This window comes from Lagopus muta, chromosome 9 (assembly GCF_023343835.1).
Source record: "Lagopus muta isolate bLagMut1 chromosome 9, bLagMut1 primary, whole genome shotgun sequence".
Taxonomy (NCBI): Eukaryota; Metazoa; Chordata; class Aves; order Galliformes; family Phasianidae; genus Lagopus; species Lagopus muta.
In genome coordinates, this window is record NC_064441.1 from 18,849,108 (window position 1) to 18,869,830 (window position 20,723).

At 46.3% G+C, this 20,723-nt stretch overlaps 1 protein-coding gene across 6 annotated transcripts in view; it reads right to left on the reverse strand.

The window, feature by feature from the left end:
* Positions 1-287: 287 nt before the first annotated feature.
* Positions 288-20,723, reverse strand: part of FARP2 (FERM, ARH/RhoGEF and pleckstrin domain protein 2) — a 58,522-nt gene continuing 38,086 nt past the window's right edge. For 4 of the 6 annotated variants that reach the window (XM_048955234.1, XM_048955233.1, XM_048955235.1 and 1 more), the window contains exons 14-27: positions 15,133-15,311; positions 13,514-13,603; positions 12,594-12,727; positions 11,515-11,596; positions 10,522-10,759; positions 9,739-9,869; positions 8,886-8,954; positions 8,400-8,489; positions 7,640-7,722; positions 6,151-6,269; positions 5,288-5,451; positions 3,161-3,268; positions 2,264-2,415; positions 288-1,413 (exon numbers count right to left, since the gene is read on the reverse strand). In XM_048955234.1, coding sequence (XP_048811191.1) covers positions 1,323-1,413; positions 2,264-2,415; positions 3,161-3,268; positions 5,288-5,451; positions 6,151-6,269; positions 7,640-7,722; positions 8,400-8,489; positions 8,886-8,954; positions 9,739-9,869; positions 10,522-10,759; positions 11,515-11,596; positions 12,594-12,727; positions 13,514-13,603; positions 15,133-15,311 — 1,730 coding nt within the window. In that variant the 3' untranslated portion in view covers positions 288-1,322. Of the gene's footprint in view, positions 1,414-2,263; positions 2,416-3,159; positions 3,269-4,289; positions 4,430-5,287; positions 5,452-6,150; positions 6,270-7,639; positions 7,723-8,399; positions 8,490-8,885; positions 8,955-9,225; positions 9,296-9,738; positions 9,870-10,521; positions 10,760-11,514; positions 11,597-12,593; positions 12,728-13,513; positions 13,604-15,132; positions 15,312-20,723 lie in introns of those variants that run through there. The other 2 variants (XM_048955237.1, XR_007378906.1) reach the window with 2 other exon arrangements.

Consider the following 20,723-nt stretch of genomic DNA (forward strand, 5'->3'; position numbering starts at 1 on the left):
GACCATAATCTGAAGTCCTGGAGAACACACAGGTCAGTCTCTGTGCTTCCCATGTTTGCAGGGATCTCAGCAATCCTCTGTCCACACAACACGCAGCACTTTCCTTTTGCTTTCAACTACACCAACTCCTGGGTCCTTTTTCTACTATTCAAATACCAAAATAAAAGCAGGATACCTAGAGCCCCTCAAAACCACATCCATCAGCATTTGACAGTGTTTGCCTTCTTTCAGTCCTGTGGAAGCAACCAACTGTGACAGCTTTGCAAAAACAACAAATGGCAACCGTGTCAGCATTAATACAGAGATTTAATGGAGTCCTCGCACACTAATGCTCCATCTAGAATCCAGTGACTTTTACACCTTCACGAGAAATAGAAGATGGTTCCCCCTTGATATTTAAAGGTAAGAAAAGGGATTCTCAAAAGTCTTTACATGACACAGAAGCACAAGCAACAGTGACTTTCCGAGAAGCTTGTTCTCCTATATTGCTTTAAATGCCTTGAAAATATCATTCACACAAGGGTGAAGTGTTTGCCATCCCATGCCTTAAGAAACACCTACAATAGGATAAAGGAACTCTGGAGCTGTGATATAGACTAAGCAAGTGACCCTCTCAGCATGCACCATAGCAGAGTTCAGAGGAGAAACCACACACCCCACCTGCACCAACCCACAGCGTGCTGACACCTCAGCAGAGGTTCACACTTCCCCTGGAAAATCGTTGCCTTGGCAGCCTCTGAGTAGCAGAACTGTTCTGCAAGAGCTGCTGTTTCTGTTCAAAATGCACTTGTTACGCTAATACATCTGTGGGACCCTGTTAGTCTAAGGCCTGCAAGCCAGCTGACATGGACAGCAGTGGGGCCGTGGCTGGAGCCAGCCGTGAGCATCAGGGAAGGGAACCCCTGGGAGCCAGCAAACCTGCTGCCAGCAGCTGTGAACCACTCACCCCAGCAGCTGCTGCTTTCCCCCAGGTATGCTGACCATCCAGTCATAGTATGAAAAAAAGGTGGCATTTGCCACCTGCAGGGCAGGCAAGGGCATTACTGTACAGTTAACAACTGGCACAGCGGCACCTTCCGCAATGTGCACACACCAAAGCTCTGCAGTTGTTAGATTCTCTCTAAGTAGGTTCAACTGGAGCAGTCGTGACCCTCTCCCACACCATTTGGAGTGGGCTTGATCCCTGTCTGCAACTGCCAAGCTCTCCCGTTCCATACCAGGTAGAAATGAGCTGCCTGGCTCTCTGCTTTATCACCTCCCCAGACTCCTGCTTCCACCTGCCTCTTAGCGATGTTTATGGCAGAGATCCAGCTCTGCTCCCTTCAGTCCGTGTGCCGATCCTTCTCGTCCTTGGGAAGCAAAAGGCTCGACCTGGCTGGGGAGCTGGTGGCCCTCTTGATCACCTCCATCCACCTGGGAAAGGAGAAGGAACAGGGCAGTAGGAGTGCTCAGCTTCTCACCAGCACAAGCTCGTGCTTTTGTTACAGCTTGTATTGCTTTCACCAGACCTCACAAGACATCTGCTTTCCATCCTTCTTTCTTCTACATTTTTTTTTAAAGGGAAATACTCATTCTGTTTCAGTAAATGAGCTGGTTCTTCATACGAATGCTTGCGTTGTGGCAAATATCCTGCAAATGTGGTTGCCTGCTCAAGGAACAGCTCTACAGTGCACTGAGCTGGAGAACTCTTATTAGAGCACATTGTGTTCTCTTAGAACTGTACACAAAGTATTTATGCATGGAGAACAGGCTGGCAGTACTTCCCTTAGTCATACAGATTGCTTTTCTTACAAGAAACCACTTGCTTATTTGGAAAAAAAGCAGCAATGAAGAAAGCAAGACAAACATCAACAGTGAATTAGACTGAAGTTGCTGCATGACTGAAGATTGAAAAGCACAGCTCTGCTCTCTCAGGTAGCTGCTATGTGTGCTGCTTTCCCAAGGAAGGGAAAGCAAACGGTACATCCCAAAAAACCAACCCTGCAAGGCACAAAGCAGTGTGAGGGCTCTGAACAGCTCCAGACCCCTGGGACAGAGCAGAGCCTACCGCCCTGGGTGTAACCACAGCCTTCCCCTGCAAGAGGATGCTACTGCTTGTGGGCGGGAGGGGAAGGAAAACCTTTAGTGGAAGTATGTTGGGTGTTCTACACAATCCCTCAGAGCAGGAGGCAGTGGGGAGCAAAGACAGGGCTCTGCATTGCAACCCATGAATTAACAGCGTGCTACATACCGAGAAATGAATGTTAAGAAAACATAAAATTACCTCTCAAAGGTGTATTTGCTCTCGGCCCTGAAGAAATACACGTGGGATTTGAACTGCAGCTTGAAGACATAATCCTTCTGGATGCCGTCTGCCTCCACGGGGGAGCTGACCACGTAGCCGAGCAGCGGGAGGCTGGCCAGGGGATAATCATCCTGCAACAGCCCAACAGCATCGCCTGAGCACCAGGCAGCCTGCATGCTGCCAGTGCCAGGCCATCAGCACTGCCCTGCTGTACTGTGCTGCTAGGGGCTGTGTGGCTTTGCTTAGGAAGGAATGCAGGAGAAGCTGCCTTTATCTCTCATGAAGCCTGCTAACATCCCCCAACTCCCTGCACCGCATTCACAAAGTGCTGCTCCTGTCTCTGCTGCCGCCTGGGCTCCCTGCTTCCCCCTCCTTGCTGCATCTGAAATGCCAAGCATGACCCAACATGATCATTAAAGCATCCTTCCCCAAAGAAACACGCCCTCAGGAAACCTGAATGCAATAAACAGGTTTGGTGATTAATAAGATGAAGAGGCACACATTGCACCGCACAGCTTGTTACAAAACCAGGTGCTGCGAGCACCACGGGCAGAGAAACTCCTGCTGCCTGTGCAACCAGTGACTGTACTGCAGCCCCAGGTGAGAAATAGACCAAAGGCTGCTCATTCACTGAGCTCCACCAGTCAGGTGTTACGACATCCTTCCCATGAAATGCAGAAGATAAGTACTATTAACAACTGATTAAATCCTGCAAGAAGGGCCCGTGGCCCTGCAGAGACCTGGCTTCATTAAGTGCTACCAACCATTCACCTGCTGCTCTCCTTCAGATTGCAAGGAGAGGCACCTGGAGCTGAAAGCAAAGGGTCTCCAGATTCAGCCCAGTCCCTAAACATCAGCACACAGCCACGTGCTCACCTGGTGTGTTTTGTAGAAGAACAAGCAGAAGTTGGTGAAAACGACCCAGAGCTTCTGCCAGCCATTGCTGTTCTTGAACTTCCTTAGCAGGTACCCAGAGAGCTGGTTCTAGCAAGAACAAACAGAAGGCTGCCATGAAACCACTGATTGCTGGCCTCAAAAGAAAGTTAGCTGCTGCAGTCAGAAACCTTGAGCCCTCTGATATCACTGCTCTGCCTATAACAGCCCTTATACTCATGTTTTAAGTGGCCTCCTGCACACCACCTCACTGGGATACAGGCTGCCCAGGGAGTTGGGGCAGTCACTGTGCCTGGAGGTGCTCACAGCTGTGAGATGTGGCACTGGGCAGTGGGCACGGTGGGGTGGGCTGGGGTTGGCTGGGGATCTGAGGGGTCTTTTCCAACCTGAATGATTCTATGATTACATACAGTGACCGAATCAATCCTCAACTGACCAGTTCTGCACACAGCTGTATTCTGCTCCACTGTGCATTCCACTAACATGGAGTTCTGAGGTTTAACTGCTCACTGGCTCTCAGTGTTCTGCCAGGCAGTGCACAGCAGTGCAACCCTGACTCATCCCTGCGGCCAGCCTCGTCTTCTGCAGTCTGTAGCCAGGAAACAGTGACAGCCACAAGGGTGCGGCTTCATCCCTTTATTCACCTTCTTTCACTCCCCCTTTTTTTTTTTTAAACATAAAAAACAAAACCAAAAAACAAGAGAAGGAGGAAAAAACAGAGAAGAAACAAAGATGATAAAAGCCATAGCTGTGGACAGAACGCAGCAGCTGTGCAAAGCCAAGCCCCAAAGGGAAGCAGGCTGCAGAGGAGCGCTACGTGGTCACTGCTGCACCCCAGGGTCAGTCCCCAGCATCTGTGCCATGGGGAAAGGAAACCTATAGCACTGAATGAAGGCAAATGGATCATAACTGGAGAGAAAGAGCAGAGTTACACAAAGAACCCTTCTGAGAAGCAGAAATAGGAGGAAATCCTGTATCAACGAGGCAGCATCACAACTGCTGCTGGTTGAACCTCATGCTAACACAACATGTGGGTTCACGGAGCGAGAAGTCAGCTTCACTTGGCATCCCACAGCTCCTCCCACCAGCACAGAACTTGAGAGGGTTTTACCTGAATCATGCACAGGTAATCAGAGAGGGACAGGCTCTGGTTCCGGTACCAACAAACATGGGTGATTGTGTTGGGCCGTTGGGCCTGACCCAGCAAATAGCGAGGAGGAAGCTCTGGAGAAACAGCAAGAGAGCAGAAAACTGAGCAGAGAAAAGGGGGAGAGAAAGAGAAAAACAGAACGTTAGGGTAAGAAAAGTGATGCTGCAGAAGTGTCTGTTACAGGGAAATGGATTGTGAAAGAAGTGATGGTGTTAGAACATGGAACGGAATGAGGCAAGAAGGTGCTGGAAGAACTCACACGTTAACTCCCAGAGCCTGCAGTGGGCAGGTTTCATTATAAGGACACAAGAGCAATGATGTCTCCTTCCCAGGTGTATCATCAAGCAAAGGAAGGCTTCTTCCCTCCAGCAGAAACCACTTTGCTGGCTGAGGTGTCCAACTTCCAGACCCTGAGCCAACATAACACTGTAGGACCTCCTTACTGACTGTTGCATTCTCAAAACCCAGAAGCTTTGGAGCCCAACTCTAACACCTTCCACTGAAGTGGCCAAGCTGCAGGGCCAGGAAAGTACACATGCCTGACATCTGACTCCCTGCTTTGGCTAGCGAGGGACCTTCTTTTTTTCTTTATGGCATTTAGGGTACTTCCCACATCTGGACACCAAGCACGTCAGCCTCCAGGAAGGAGGTTCCTACCCAACTACCTGCCACCTAAAGCACGCCCGGGGTACAGCTGCCAGCAGCACACTGAGCACATCTGCCTTACAGCCTGCAGGACCAGCACCAAAACGTGCCAGCAGTGCCACACGGAGCCACACACCGAGGGCCGGAAGACACACAGACATGCATGAAGATGAGCAGACACGCAGCGGGCTTTCAATGGTCCGTGCTCTCCCACAGACAGCAGGAATGCAAAGTGGAGCACGGAGTGGAGGATGAGCAGAGGCTGAGGCAGCCGAGATGGACAGAGCGAGAGGCCGAGCTGCGCCCCGCGGTACCTCGACAGCCACACTGTGGTCGGCCATGGAGACGCTCGTGTTGCGGTACCAGCACACGTGCATGGTTGTGTTGGCACGGTGGTGGCTCTGCCTGTCCAAGGAGCTACGGGAAGAGTGTATGTCATCTTCGGACTCCTGTTCTACAGAGACCTCATCAGAGGATCCTGGGGGAGGAGAATTCGGCAGCGGTTTAAGAAAACTGTGCGAGAGAAGCTGGCGTTCCTCTGAGAAAGGATGGCGTTTGGTTTTTTTCTCTCTTGCAATGGTCCAGTTTTAAAATACAGCTTGAATGTTACAGCTGAGCTGCTCGTTTTGGCTCCCATTGCTCAGCTCTGCTTGGGACAGCTGACTCCACAGTGTGGGGGGGAAAAAAAACAACACAACAACACAAGCAACAAACAAAACCCCCACACTTCATCTTCAGTTGATCCTTAGCAAGGAACAGGAAGTGCTCCAGGGAGGGACACTACAAATTTCAGCACATCCATGGCAGTGCCAGAGACAAGCACAAGAGTGCTGGGCTATAAAATAATTTGCTGATCTCTAAATACACCACTGAATTTATGGACAAGAAAACACCCTGCTTGGTTAAATGGAGAAATGCCTGCACAAGAGACAAATAAGGAGCTTATCAAATCAAGGATTCAGCAGCTGGAGCATCTCTGCTGCATTTAAAGCTACTGGGAGCATCAGCCTAGAAACACAAGCATATTAACTTGAACTAAAACACGACAAGAGCACAAGAGCTCACTATTAGCATATGAATTATAAAATACTCCATTTGCATCATCAAATTTACAAGGGGAAACATGAACAAGACTCAACACCTGACTACTTTCAAGAGTGTGGGAAACAGCACTTACTGTTGGAGCGGTTGCATACAGAGTTGTCCAGAAGCATGTCGGATTTCTCAGTGGATTTCTTGGCCATTTCAATTGCCATGTTCAGGTCTTCCATCCACTTGCCCATCTCCAAGCGGGTGCTGCAAGACAAACAGTGTGAATGGTGACTGGTCCACCCTGGAGCCTTCACCACTATCCAGAGCTTTAGAACAAGTTTAAAAGCGCCATTTTAAAACGTGGACTTCACAGGAAACTAAATGAATAGACAGCCATGGGGCCACACAGAATTCTCCTTCAGATCTACCAGACTCAGCAGTATAATTGGGCGAGAGCATCACTGTTCACCAACAGCTGATGGACTGCTTCAAACATGAAATCATGTTTTCACTCTAAAAACAGTATTAATGAAAGCCCTTTAGAAATGCATTGTATAACCACACTGGAAATGATATTTTGAGGGATAAAAGACAACCTGAAAGCCAGCGTATCTTCTAAAGGGGATTTATCATTTACTTTTCTCCTCAAGAAAGTAAAACAGCGTGCAGGAAGATGAGGAATTCTTTGAACCCGTGCAGTTTCCATTGCTGGTCGCATGGCTCGTGCCACGAGGACAGGGTAAGAACTCTATAGCTCATACACATGCATCTATATTTGTCAGTATGCAACAGAGTAAGGTCTTCCTCTGGACACATTTCATATGGCTGTGGAATTTCTTTTTTCCCTGTTACATGCACAGTTGTTTTGCACAGTGCTGTGCACAGTCACACACTCAGGTATTTGGCTGGGAGGTTGTGGGCAAAACCAGAATAGTATGGAGGAATGTCACTGAAATACAAACGTGTACAGTGTCTGGACATCAAACACAAAGTGCTGAACTAAAAAGGCAGCTCAGCCTTAGTCAAACATTTTGCACTCCTTCTCCTTGTCAGGTTAATGAAAAGATCAACAAAATTCATACACTGGGGTACCAAAGGGAGTTGCACCATGCTCAGATGGATTTATTCAAGGTTAGTCAAAGCACTGCCTGATTAACAGCTGAATTAAAGCCTGCACCATTTGTGTTAGCTTACATATTCCATTGTGACCATGTACAGAAAAGCAAATTACAGAGAGAGAAGCACTGCAAAGTCTGGTTATAAAGCACCTCTAAATGTTCAACCCATCCTCCTTGCTCACATTTTTGACCACGTATTCAAAGCAAAGCAGCCTAAACTACATTTTGATGCCAAGGCAGTTTGGCATATTTGCCTCCTGATGCAGAGAGCACCCCGAGTGCTGCAGATGGAATCCTGCCATTCCTGAGCATTCCCACACTTGGGAACTGGTGTGGGCTGACAAACGACTCCTTCCTGAAACAAAGAGCTGATAAAGGCATTGTGAAGTGTCATGAGTTTATTTTGAAGTTGTGCTCTCCAGAGGACACAAGGAACAGCCCTGGTGGCTCTGCACCAAACAAAACTCTTTGGAGGTCTCTCTCAAACCCACACGCACAGGGGAAAATAAATCTTACCTTGCTGCCACTACTATGGTCTTCTGTGCTGAATAGATTGTGAAGCAGTGTGGAACAGCCCATTCATTCTCACTCTCCTCCACCTACAGGAAAAAAATCCAAGGTTTTTCTCATCACTGTTTAGCGACTGATAAACACCAAAAACCACTTGTTGGCTGGCTATGAATTTGAGCCTCAGTATCATTACAACACAGTAGCAGTAATTGCAGAACAGCTATTTTTTTTCTAAATGAGTATCACCTACTTTAAGACTATTTTGGCTCTATATTTGAAGTGTATGGTGTCTTTCTACTGTATCTCTAGCTGCAGAGCACAACACGTAGCAGGGACAGAAAAAGAGGATCTTGCTCAGGATTCAGCCTATTACTTACCGGTGGGTCAAGCACTATCAGCTGCAAATCAAACACAAAAACAACAGTCCCGTTAGAATATGGGGGTGGGGACACAGAGGATTGATTTTATGCCTAGGCATTCACGTTGCAAAAAAAATGCCCAGGCAAATCCACCTTCCAGATCAGATTCTCACTGCACCGTCAGAATGAATGGTCAAACGTGCTCCGATTGTTTTGCTAATGAGATGAAGGGATAAGCTTATTGCCTGCAGGTGAGTCTCTGTTTAGCACATAGGCTGAGGCACTTTAAGGTCCCATCCATGCTTACTAGGGCACTGCTTCTCCCTCCAGCCCTGAAGGAATGCCCCAACCTGCCTTAAAGCACCACAGTGCGTAAGGAAATGACTTGGCAGCTTGAAACCACTTACCAGCATGCCATGCAGAGGAAGATGCCCGTGAATTTTGAACTGATTTGTCCCTGTGACCCCTTTGCTCGTGTACAGTAACATATCTGAGAACTGAAGAACAGAGGAAGAAAGCAATTGGTTCTGAGGACAGCAGGCAGGCAGCACCAAGTATGTTTTACATTTAGACACATGGAAAAACAGTTTCTCCATCACTCTGGTGTGCTCTTTCTTGCAACATTTATGAACAACGTTTACTTATTCATTAAAACTATTATTTACAAGAGAGGAAATTAAGTTCATAATTCTGATGAAACTCTCTCTGCCACCAAGGAAACAGGCCTGACAGCACGATCACAGTCACTTCCTCCATTAAAATCAACAACCACCACCTGAGAACGAATTTTCAGTTATGACTGTTGGTTTCCATCACAAGCACACAAAAACACTTTCACAACAGCTTTATCTTGAAGACTCTGAACACTGTAGGAAAGCAGAAGCAGCACCCACCAGAAAGAACATCCGCTGCTGTAAACCTTTTTTAGTGAGCTTGTACAAGCAGCCTTCCCGGATAAATTCCTGCCAAGGAAAAGAAACAGTGATGCAAAGCTTCAACTTTCCCAACCACACAGAATTCTAATGGATTTGTTCTCAGCCCAGAGCATACAGGTGTTGATTGGTGCCCAGCAATGATCCCCAACAGATTTGATAAATGCTAAACACCACCTTTCCTTCTGTTTTGTCACATGAATCAGATCCTTGCTGCAGCCAGCATTTGAATCAGTGAAGCAAGAGAAGGAAAAGGAGCAGAGTTCCTGTTGGATTTCAGCAGTTCACCTGTTACACTTACATCCCACTGCAGTGACTGCCATCACATCCCAAAAGCATAAGCGATGCTCCTCTACTTATGCTCAGTACATCTAGCAAAAACAAACAGAAAACCAAGCAGGAGCTAAAGAAACTCTTGCAGAAACAGTCACTAATAGCACTTCTGTCCAGCGCTGCACCTCTCACCATCGCTGTGTCCACAAGGTCACATCAGACATACACAAAGCTGGCAGTGGGCTTTTGTTGAGTACAACATCCTGCTTCCCACTCAAACACAGAGCCCTGCACCCAGGTGGAACCAGTTTCTGCCCCACTGAAAACATGAAACCGTGGCTGGAGTTGAAGCAGAAGCATTTGTGATCCGCTTCCCTACCACATCACCAGGAGCTGAACTGCTATGAAGACAATTATGAACCAAAGCCTCTGCACTCATCCCACAAATGCGACAAAGGCTGCGCGTGGAGCAACGCGTTGCAATGCAACACCATGGTCATAAAAACAACCAAGGCTTTGAAAGCTCAGCAGTGTTACTTACCCGACCAGGTGCTGTGAGGTTGTCTATACCAATCAAGTCGTGCTGCAGCTCTGTCAGCTTCTGGAAGTTCTCCAAGCGGATCAGGCTGTGCTGTAGCTGGGAGGTCATCTCCGTGACTTCCTTCAGGGCATCTGTGTGGGAAATGGTGCCAATGGGATCAGAGCGAGGAGACAAACCCACGCTGTCCCTGGAAAATTGAATCTGAAACTGACAGCTAGGTTCATTCTTAAGCAATACTTTATATAGAGTGAGGCAAGACAGTGACTTCACAGTAACTTCACAAGTAACTTCACAGCATCTCCAACGCCTCCAGATATTATGGTGGCACATCTGAAAAGTAATGACCATGTAGCCAAAAGTCAACTGCAAAGTAAGGAACAACTATTTTCTAATCAGTGCAGAGAACTTCAGAGCCCTGCACCAGAGCATGACAGCAGACTGGTAAAACCTGGTACCAAAAATTGTAAAGAAAAAAAAACAACACAGCCTAAGCACCTCTTGAACTAAGCTGCTTCCTGACACTTTTCTGCTTTTCTACTTGATATGCTGTAATTCCTTTCCTGGATATTTAAATCAGAGAACACATTTGACAGTTTTGCTTTCAGCAATCTAAACCAAAAATTCTGTGCAATTCTCACAGTTGCATGGGAGAATAAGAGAGGTCTCAAGAGGAGAAAAGGAGAATGTACACTGAACGTGCAGCTGCAAAGCTTGCTGCCTCCCACAGGTACCTGCCAAGCAATTTAAAACCCAGCATGTGTGTGCAGCTGGGTGCTCACTCACTCCGACAGTCTGCAAAGTCCCGGTGCTCTGCTGTGTAGTGCTTGCAAAGCCTCCCCAGGATCAGCTTGTAGTGCATCAGCCTCTGGATTGGCTTGAGCAGAAAAGTGTTGAGTGGCAGATAGCAAACTTTCTGCAGCTCAAACTCCTTATAAACCATTTCCAGTTTCTTCAGGCGTTTGGTTGCTTTCTCCAGTTCTGTCAGGACCTCGTCATGCTTCTGCAAGTAACTTGTAAACTCCTGTTGAATGGCACAGAAAAGAGAAAACAGCCTGCTATAGATTTTGCAATGATAAAAATTTGGCCACCACAACACAAGCATACCTGCCCCATGAAGTCCTCAGCCCCAAACAAAGGGGCCCTCATTTCAGAATGTACTCTGCAGTTAAGAATGCTTGGATTTGGAAATTAATCAACCTCATGAATCAGTGTCTCCACAGGGGAGAGTTAAAGTTGTGCACAGATTGGAACACTGTGAAGCTACTTAATTACTTCTAGAGTAACTAACACACAGCCTTTCCTTAAGGTAAACACAGGCAGAAAACGTGCAACCCTCCTATTGTGCCCTGCTGTAAATATTCTGTTTTATTTTGAACTTGTTTAGCAGCAGTAATTGTTTGCAAGTTGCTTCAAGTTAAAATCCTGGGGATTTAATCAATGGGGAATGGTTTTAAGCTGAGATGGGGGGGGTTAGGTTGGATATTAGGAGGAAGTTTTTCAGCCAGAGGGTGGTGAGGCACTGGAACAGGTTGCCCAAGGAGGCTGTGGATGCCCCATCCCTGCAGGCATTTAAAGCCAGGCTGGATGTGGCTCTGGGCAGCCTGGGCTGCTGGTTGGTGACCTGCACACAGCAGGGGGTTGGAAATGGATGAGCACTGTGGGCCTTTGCAACCCAGGCCATTCTCTATGATTCCTGAATGTTGAACAACCATCTTTGGCAACAGGAAGAAAGGAACCAACAGCCCCAGCACTTTGTTATCCAAATCCTTCAGCTACCTTCAGAGTGCGCATGTTCCTGAGCATGACGTCTCCGATGCGCTGAAAATCCCCTTTCACGTGAGCATTTGTCTTTCCTTCCCTGAAATACACATAAAAAGGTGAAATTAGAAGGCACAGTATGTGAGAAAGGAAGATGTTTCTGTTCCTTCCCTCCAAGCCCTCCTGTCCTGCAGGAAGCAGAACTAACGTTAATCCCACCTCCATCCATTTCAGCTGCTGTTGCCTTTGATTGCCTTGAAGCTGCATAGAACAACAAAACCAAAAGCCACACTTGGGAAACTGAGAAAGGAACAGAAAAGAATTTGCCTGGAAGTCTATTACAGAGCTCAACCTTTCATACTTTCTGAGTACATGCCATTATTACAATCCTGCCCAAATGTACGAATTTATTTTTGATCATGCTTCACTGACTATTTTTTCCATTTCCCTTGCTTCAGATTCAGGTTGCTTTCATCTCACACAATGGCCTGGATTGTTCTCTCCAGAGCAGAAAGCTTTCCAAGTGAGTTGGAACACTCAGGTACAGACAGCAGCTCAATTCACCAATACAAAAAGAGAACAAAAATCATCCAATGTTTCAACATCACCAGGAGGAAGGAAAAGCATCTCTTTTTGAATGGTAGCAAATATCTTCATACATTACATCCCAGGCCAGGAAAAAAACAATATAAAGGTTAAATAAATGAAAAAGTGCCCTTTACAATAAACAGTGCTGCAAGAATCTAATTTTAATTACAAAAAAGCATTTCCCAGATTTTCACCTGGAGATTCATTAACTGGAAGGTATTGAAAAAATGCACACATTATCTTTCTGACCTTCTCTTTTCCAAGGCCAGAGAAACAACACCAAGCTACATTACAAAAACACTGGGCCGGGCATCCAGTTCAGATGAATACAGGAGAGTGTGTATAAGGCATTGCTTGAAAGATGCATTTAGTCATTAATTAAAATTCTGATTTATTAGAATATTTTTCCTCGACTCTCCTTACATTTGAATGGGTGTTTCTGCTTATGAGCATGGTTTTAATGTGAGGACACAGGAAAAGTTGCCCAGCCACTGCACTGCAGTGCTTACCAGAGTGAAAGCCTCTGCTCAATCTCCTTCAGAAAGCCTCGGTGGAACTCATAAATTGGGTCTATGTTAGAGAAGAGTAACGTCATCAGGCCCTCTGGCATTGCATTTTCCTTGATAACAGCACTGCGAAACCACTGCAGGAACAAGCACAAATTACATTATTATTTTTCCTATTGAAATCCATCAGCAGCACAGACGTTTCTGCTTTTGTAGGGATGGGGAGGAGAAAGCACGAGCACAGAGACAGAATGGAATGGAAGGAGAAGGTCTGGGAAGTCAGTAGGAGGAATCTCCATGTGAGTTATTGCAAGGTACCTCAGCTGATGCTGCATGGCACAACGAGCACAAACTTCTCTCTGATGAAATTAAAACAATAATTTGTGTGTTCAAGCCTGCAGTAAGTAAAAAACAGCTCTGACAGAGCTGGAAATCAGAGTCATCCAAATAAGGATCCACCCGTCCGTGCTGGGCTTCTTCCACTCCTTCAAATGAGGGGAGGGGAAAAAAAGAAAAAGGACTAAACCTTTCAAAACTCTATGGATCCTTAATTCTCTTTGAAATTGGCATCTATCCTCATCATCTGAAGGCACAAAGATGAAGGATCTCTGAAACGGTGACAGCTAGATCATAAGCACTGCTGACAGCAATGGTGACCTCTGAGGCTGAATGCACAGCCAAGGGATCCTTAAGGAAACTCATACCTAACATGTGGATATTTGAGTTAATGATAGCAGTACAGAGAGGATATCAGCCCTGTCAGGTGAGGGCCCATAAAGCAAGGAAGGTACAGCTATGTGGCTCAAGGTTTACGCTCTGTCAGGACGACTTCTGTTACTTGGAAGAAATTCCAAGTTCTTCCAAAGTAATGATTACAGAGCTCAAGGAAAAGAAGAGGATTAAAGAAAGGGAAGAACCCTTACCACTGTAATAACTTCCAGGTCCTTTAAATACGTCCTTTCTGTAGCAAGAATCTCCTTTGCAATGAAGTACGCTTTGTCGGTTGGGTAGCGCTGAAAGAACACAAAATGATCAGTAGGTAACACAGTATGGATGTCCTATTACAAAGCACAAGCTCAAATCTTACAGACATTCTTCCTTGCTGTAGGAAAACAACGTTTGGTTATCAACAGATAGATCCAACAGAGCTCCAACGCTTACAGGGTGCCACACAAAACCCCCTGTGTGAACAGCTTGAAAGAAGAGCAACATTGACACTTGGAAAAAGTTCTCACAGTTTAGCAAATTAAGTTTTTCAGTGTTAAAAAATGCTCTATTCCATCTTCTTCAGAGCTGTCTCCTCCCTGACATCGGGGGAAAGTCTCAAAAGAGAAGGACTGAATGGACATCAAAGCAGAGAGGAAGGAAACTGTGAAAACAGATGTTCTCTCATTGCACTGAATCAAAATGAGTGCTAGAAAGAAAATACATGTTATTGTAAATTGTTTAAGTATTTTTTTTGTTTGTTTTATACCATCCTCAACTGAATTCCTTTGTGCTGAGCCCTGGTAACAGCTGCTAGGGAGAACCTGTTATTTTCAGAGGTGCAGGACAGGCATTCATCAAGCCTTTCCCAGTAGACTTCCCTGTGGATTACATAGAGACAGATATTTTTCCAAGGCCTGGCAGGCTACTCTGCCTGCATGAAGATCTACAACAATTAGAGTGAAATGTATTAATAACACAGAGAAAGGAAGCAGCCTCTTACAGTGCACGCACTCATTTGTTCTCCTGGTTCACGTCAGGAGGGCAAAAAGCAATTGTGTTTCTTTTGACAGGAGGGCTCCCTTAGTGTTAGTGGCCAGTCACAGGAGAAATCAGCTCTGGAAGCACTGAAAGCAGAGCAGCATCTTTGCTCTTGCTGAGATTTCTGTATATTCGCTGTGAACTTGGCACTTCTTTGTGCTGTAATGGAAGGCCTGGGTTCTTCCTAAGGCACCAAGGAGACAACAGACCTATCTGATCACTCATACTCTGCAAGCAAGACAAGCTCTGAGCTCCTTAGAACGCATTTTTGTGATGCAGCAGCACTTCACACAGACAGCTTACACAATCCAGTAAGCTGACACAGGTTAACTGTGAGAGCAGTCAGCAAAGACAGTGCCAGGTTTAACCTCAGCACGTGCCATAGTTTTTCATTACTGAATCAGACAAAAGTAATCAGTTTCTAGAACCAAAGCCATCCCTCCTACCAGCCTTTCAATACATCTCCCTGGTGAGGATCATTTTGAATGCTGAACTTGTTTTCAAGCATCCTTTCAAGTTTCAGCTCAAGGATGAGCATTTTCTACGTTCTAAAGTAACAAAGTTCCAGTCCAAACGGTGCCAAGCAAACCATTGCTGCTTTATATCAAATACACCAGCAGAAAACCCCCAGAATAACTCCCGTGGGATGCAGCACCTCTTGTTTCCATCCCAAGGTACAAAGGAGAGGTGGTGAGAAGAGCTCCCTGCTGCTCTGGGGCTCTCTGCAGCATGTTCATTAAGCACATTTTCTGCAGTGAGTTCATTAAGTACATTCCCTGCAGTGCCATGGGCTCACCTTACGTTTCATCTCATCATCCTCTTCTATCCTGGCACCGCCAGCATCACTGAGGACAGGGCTCAGGAGAGGAGATGAACCCTGGCCAGCTGCATTCAGGTTCACAGGGAATGCTGGGTTCAAACCCAGGGGACTCTTCAGCACGAGGGAGGAGAGCTGAGAATGGTCCACTGGGAGGCCTGGAGGGGAAGAGAACCAGAAGATGGAATGGAAACAAAGAGAAAAAATGCTTTCAATATACTGCAGCTAAGACAACTACCCACTGTTACTGTAAATCATAATTACTATCTCATATTAAAAAACAAAGCAACATGCATCCAAACACTTCAGTGTGTTTCTCAAAGTGAAGAGTTTTCTTTGCACATCAACTGTTGTGTGACAGTGCAGTACAGACAGACACCCTCAGAACAGCATCTAAGGGTACAGATACATTGCTTACAGTCCAGGGAAAAGTGCCCAAATCCCCCTGGATGTTGTTGAGCAAACAGCTCACAATACAGGTCTATACTGTAAGTAGCAAGAACTTATCTTTCAGTTCATCCTTTCCTGAAATAAGGGTTACTTCTCACCACGAGGGAAAGTCAGAGCAAACCACTGCACTACTTTCGGCTCCACAAAAAGAATCCAGAAGACAAAGCTAGCTGAAATACATGCAGAATTCAGGGAATCTCCAGAACTGATGGGAAAGGAAGCAGTTCCATACAAACAGGGACTGTGCAATAGATTTCTTGCTGACCCTCCTGCTTCGTACACCAGCAGAGCAACGTCCTGCTCTCAGGAAAGCACCTCTGCAGCACAGCATAAGACCAAGGTTTCAGTGGGTGGTTACAACCCTGTTGTACAGTAAAGCCCTTCTAAAAGAGGAGCAGTGTGAATTGCTTTGCTCCAGACTGCTTGGTTTTTTAATCTGTTTGTGGACTCTTTAAAGACTTCCAAATACATAAAGGCACAACTGCAGTGCATTTAAAGCCCACCAGCAGCTCTCCCCCCTTCTGCAGACCCCTGAGATGCAGCATGCAGACACCCCATGGGACCTGCAGTGAGTACTGCTGTTCAAAAGCTATTTTGTATGACCAAATTAAGAGACGCTCTGATTATTCACACTGTGATCTTCCTAAAACAGGCATTTTTCTTTCTGATCTTCCCTGTGATAAACAGCCACGCTAGCAGCACTCCCCAGCACGATTTGCTTTGCATTCCAAGCAGAAAGCGAAGGACTAGGACACCTGATCAAAGGCAAGCACAAAACCAACAGCAAAGCCAATCCACCCCAGCACCCAGCTCTGGGCTCAGCGCATGGCCAAAGTGCTCTGCACCTCCCCAGGCACCTCTGTGACTTCCTGCAGCTCACACAACTCCTCCCGAAACAACAAATCCCTGCCTTTTGGGGAGCCCCAAACCTGCCTACAGACAGCAAGCTGACATCTCGTGGGGTCCCTTCCCTACCACCGTTCCCACCCCAGATTCAACACAGCACCACCTCTGCCCCTGAGCTCTGCCTTAAGCCGCGTCGCCCTTTTCCTGCTGTCAGGCTACTTAAAAAACCCATCTAAAAAAAGTCTTTTATTACTAAAAAAATAACACCAAAAAAACCCAAGCAGGCCATGTGTGCACCCTGCATGCTTTCGCACACCCTGGGGAGCTGCGGGTCTCTCCATCGGCAGGGCAGCAGGCGGGCTGCGCCGGGGAGCAGCAGCAGCACAGCGCGCAGTTGCGGCAGGACAGTGAGGAGGAAGCGAAGTGCGTAATTTCACATTGACAAATGCAGGAAGCTAAACAGTGCTGCGCTCGGTCACCTGGAAGAGATTCAGCTGATGGAGGCTGCAGTTAACTGTTAACACTCTAGGCACGCCAAGGCACGCGCAGCGCCTCTGTCTGCCTGCGTTCCTTCACTCCAGCTGCTTCTAGCAGCAAGGCAGGAAAACAACCAGCTGGTGTTTGTTTCACCTCCACGGGGAGGATCAGAAGGCTGCTTTTGCACAGCTGGGATGGTGAAACGACAGCTCCACAGCCAACAAGGCAGCAGCACGGCAGGGGCGAGGAGCCGCTTTAAATTCTTCCCTGCAGCGGCCGCACGTCCCTGAGCCCAAGTGCTGCTCAGACAGCACAGCAGGGCCAGGGCTGACCATGGAAGCTTTGCCTGTTGCACTGCTCTGGGTTTCACGTTCCCCTCTGGCAGCAGCCAGCCAGGAAACCCATGTAAACACTTGCTATCTGAACACAGGAGCCCGGTCCCTGAGCAAAGCCTGAAAAAGAGGCATGCTTGCCCCATGGAGAAGCCTCAAGCTGTGGCTACAACTCCAGGCACAGGGGCAGAGGGCAGTGTGTAGGTAAAAATCCATATCCGTAGGCAAATAAAAACAGGGTTTCATATTTAAAAAAACCAGCATGGGTACAAGTGGAAAGAAAAAAAAAATCACAACAGTAAAGCATTCCAAAACATTGCGGTTTTGATGAAGGCAGCCATGCACATCTGCCAGCCTCACCTTTCCCAGCCACTGTGTAACACTGCCCTTGGCTCAGTTACTGCCTATGCCTTCTTTCATCCACTTGCAGAAGTGGAAGCCTCCACCTAACACACAAGGCTATCACTTACAACACTGATCCACTCCAGTTTTAGCGACCTCCAGTGCGTACAGAGGTGAAGATTCAAACTCAGCTTTGAAAACAAGAGAAGTTGAGAGCATCACACAAAAGCAGCCATGGAAAGCTCATTACTGCCTTAATTCAAGGCTGTTAAAAAAAAAGCACAAAGCGAAGCAGTCTTGAAGCCAGCTGCTGTAACCATCACCTTACCTCGTGTTTTCTTCAAAAGTACATGAATTGCATCCCTCTCACTGACATTATTAAAGATAACATGCATCTGGGTTACTTCTTGTTTATGTTTGTTCTAGCTTTGGGTTCATTTATATTTTAATTACACCTATTTAAATGAGCAAAATAGCATCTATATCCAAAATCCATTTATAATAGCCTACAATTTTCCACGTGGGAGAAGCTACCCACTTCTCATTTCTCTCGCTCACAGAATTACTGCAGGGCTCCTCTCTAACCTGTCACACTTCTCATAGGGAAATTTTGGCAAATAAAGCTGTATTCGAATGCAAAGTTTGACAAAAATAAAGCACAAACACTGACTCTTACACTTGAATGCTTAAAACACTTCAAAGACAGACAACAAGGAGTATCCTCCTAAAGCAGACCATGATGGGATGTCCTAACAGCTACGCACGGCTCAAATGTTAGCAGTAGGATTCCTTATCAGAAGGGCTGCCCCACCACGTCCCTATGGGGTGACTCCCTTCAAAGGGAGCTCAGGACAAATGGCTGCTGCCCTCCTCCCACTTCTATCCCAAACAAAACGTCTACAGAAGACAGCAATCTGAAAAACACACACCAATATTTGGTTGCGCTCTACTTTCAACCAAGGTATGTAAGAGGGAAACTGCCTTGGGAAACCTGGTCATGAAACTGTAATGAAACTCTAAGGTGCCTTGGCTAGGAGAACAAACATTTATTCTATTTCAAACACAGGGGTAACGAAAAATAAAGTTAAAAAGCCCATGATGTCATTTATATCAAAGTTTTCCTTATTTTATTGCATAAACAATTAGAATTATGAATTAGTACAAATCTGTAGGTTCATAACCAGCAATCTCAACAGACACAAAGGTATTAAAAAGTCCCAACACGTAATTCAATAAAACATTTATGGTATAAAAGATAGAAGTTTGAGAGATCAATCAAGAAATTCCAGCCTTCTTTGTTTCCTTAATGCAATCCTTTCCTGAAAAGAGTAGCACCTATTTCACTGGGGAGTCACTCTGATCAAGGCACGTGTATCCCTGTGCATATTGAGAAGCAGGCATTTCAGGTTTCTTCCCAAGCTGCTAACTGTCACAAAGCACACTCTTGTGCTGCCAACCTGCACGTTGGCAGGAGGATGCTGTGATTTGAAAAATAGGCAGCAGCACCTTCCCACAAAGCAGGTTTGAGGAACCGTGCCCCAAAGCTACAGCATGCTCTGTGGACTAAGCCTGTAACAGCCCTCCAGCAGAGAACAGAGTGGATGTTATGATACGTCTTTGGGACTGTGAGGTCTCCCCATGTTGGCACAGGGTGTGTATGAATGCCCACACACAGCATTTGTGACAGGTTCATTGTAGGATCTACCAAAAACTACAGGCAGTGACAGCTAACAAACTACAATGAGAACTGCAATGCATTTGCATTCACTCAGTCGATACCTGGGAAGTATGGCTTTGGATTTCTTGCAAAATGACAATAATGGGAATGACTTACCAACAGGTTTGCACCAAACTGGACAGAGAAATGACATTTATTGGCACCTCCACAAACTCTTACCCTCATTAAGATTTGCAACTAAACAGAAACTACCACCACCACAGAGAGAAACCACCAACCAATAAAAGGAAAACCACCCTTATAGAAAAGAAAACCACCTATGACCACAATACAAACATTCACAGGAAGATGGAGATCAGAAGTTGCTATTATCCAGCAATGCAGAAACTCGCTGGAAACTAAAGTGAAAGTTGAGAGCAAATCAATATGTTGCCCTGCTCCATCCTAAGATAAAATACAATAACTCTTGGGAAATACACAGCATGTAATACTCGAATAATGAGTGCATATGTTAAACTTACCAAGAACAGGCACAAGCAATAATACAGGCTGGTAAGGCTTAAGAAGTTTAACTGGGTTGCTGATTGGTCAAAGAATATCCTGTGACCAGAGTTCTGTGCAAATTAATAGCTCCACTAACTACGTACACAAAGATGCAAGTGTTCTCCTGTAGTGCTTGACATTAAGAACTGCACTGAAGTGTAAACGATTGTAAATAGGCACATGTGGCAATCCAGGTGCAGAGTACCTTACCCACTGAAGACATTCACTCCGTTATGGCTTCCATTCACACTGCAAGGCGAACGTTGAGTACCACCAAAGAGCTGCAGCTATCAGCCTAACTCATCTGGGAACACCACTGATCTGGACATACCTTCTGCAGCTGCGTGTGTTTGGTAAAATGGGATTGTATTTGCACAGGCAGCCTGCAACAGAAGAAACCTGAAAGCCCCAGTGGTTCTTGCTGCTGAAAAAACCACAGCAATAAAAGCTGCATGTTGACAAGAAACCCACGTCCCTCAGACAGCAATACATCCATCCTAGCCTTCCACAGATGGGGGCAGAAAGCAAACAAGAAGGAACACATCTCCAAAAGTGCGCAGCACGGGGAGAGAAAATGCACATTCACCAGCCACAAACAAGTGAAGCTTTGCAGCCAGGCTTTTGCCTGCCCCTACCTCAGCTCACCCAACTCCTTCTCCTCAAGGTGAGCCAGCATTGTGAAAAGCCAACGGAACAAACTGCAAGGACTAACAGCAACAGCTTGACAGTCGAGCTGCTATTCAGGACATAATGCACTGAAGTTCACCCACTCTCTCAACACTATTCAAAAACAAAGCACAGAGATAAGCCCTTCTTTCACCCTCCCCTGCTGTATCAGGAGACTGCTGGAGGAGAAGAGGATGTCTGGTGTGACTCCAGCACACCAGAGTAACTGGCAATTG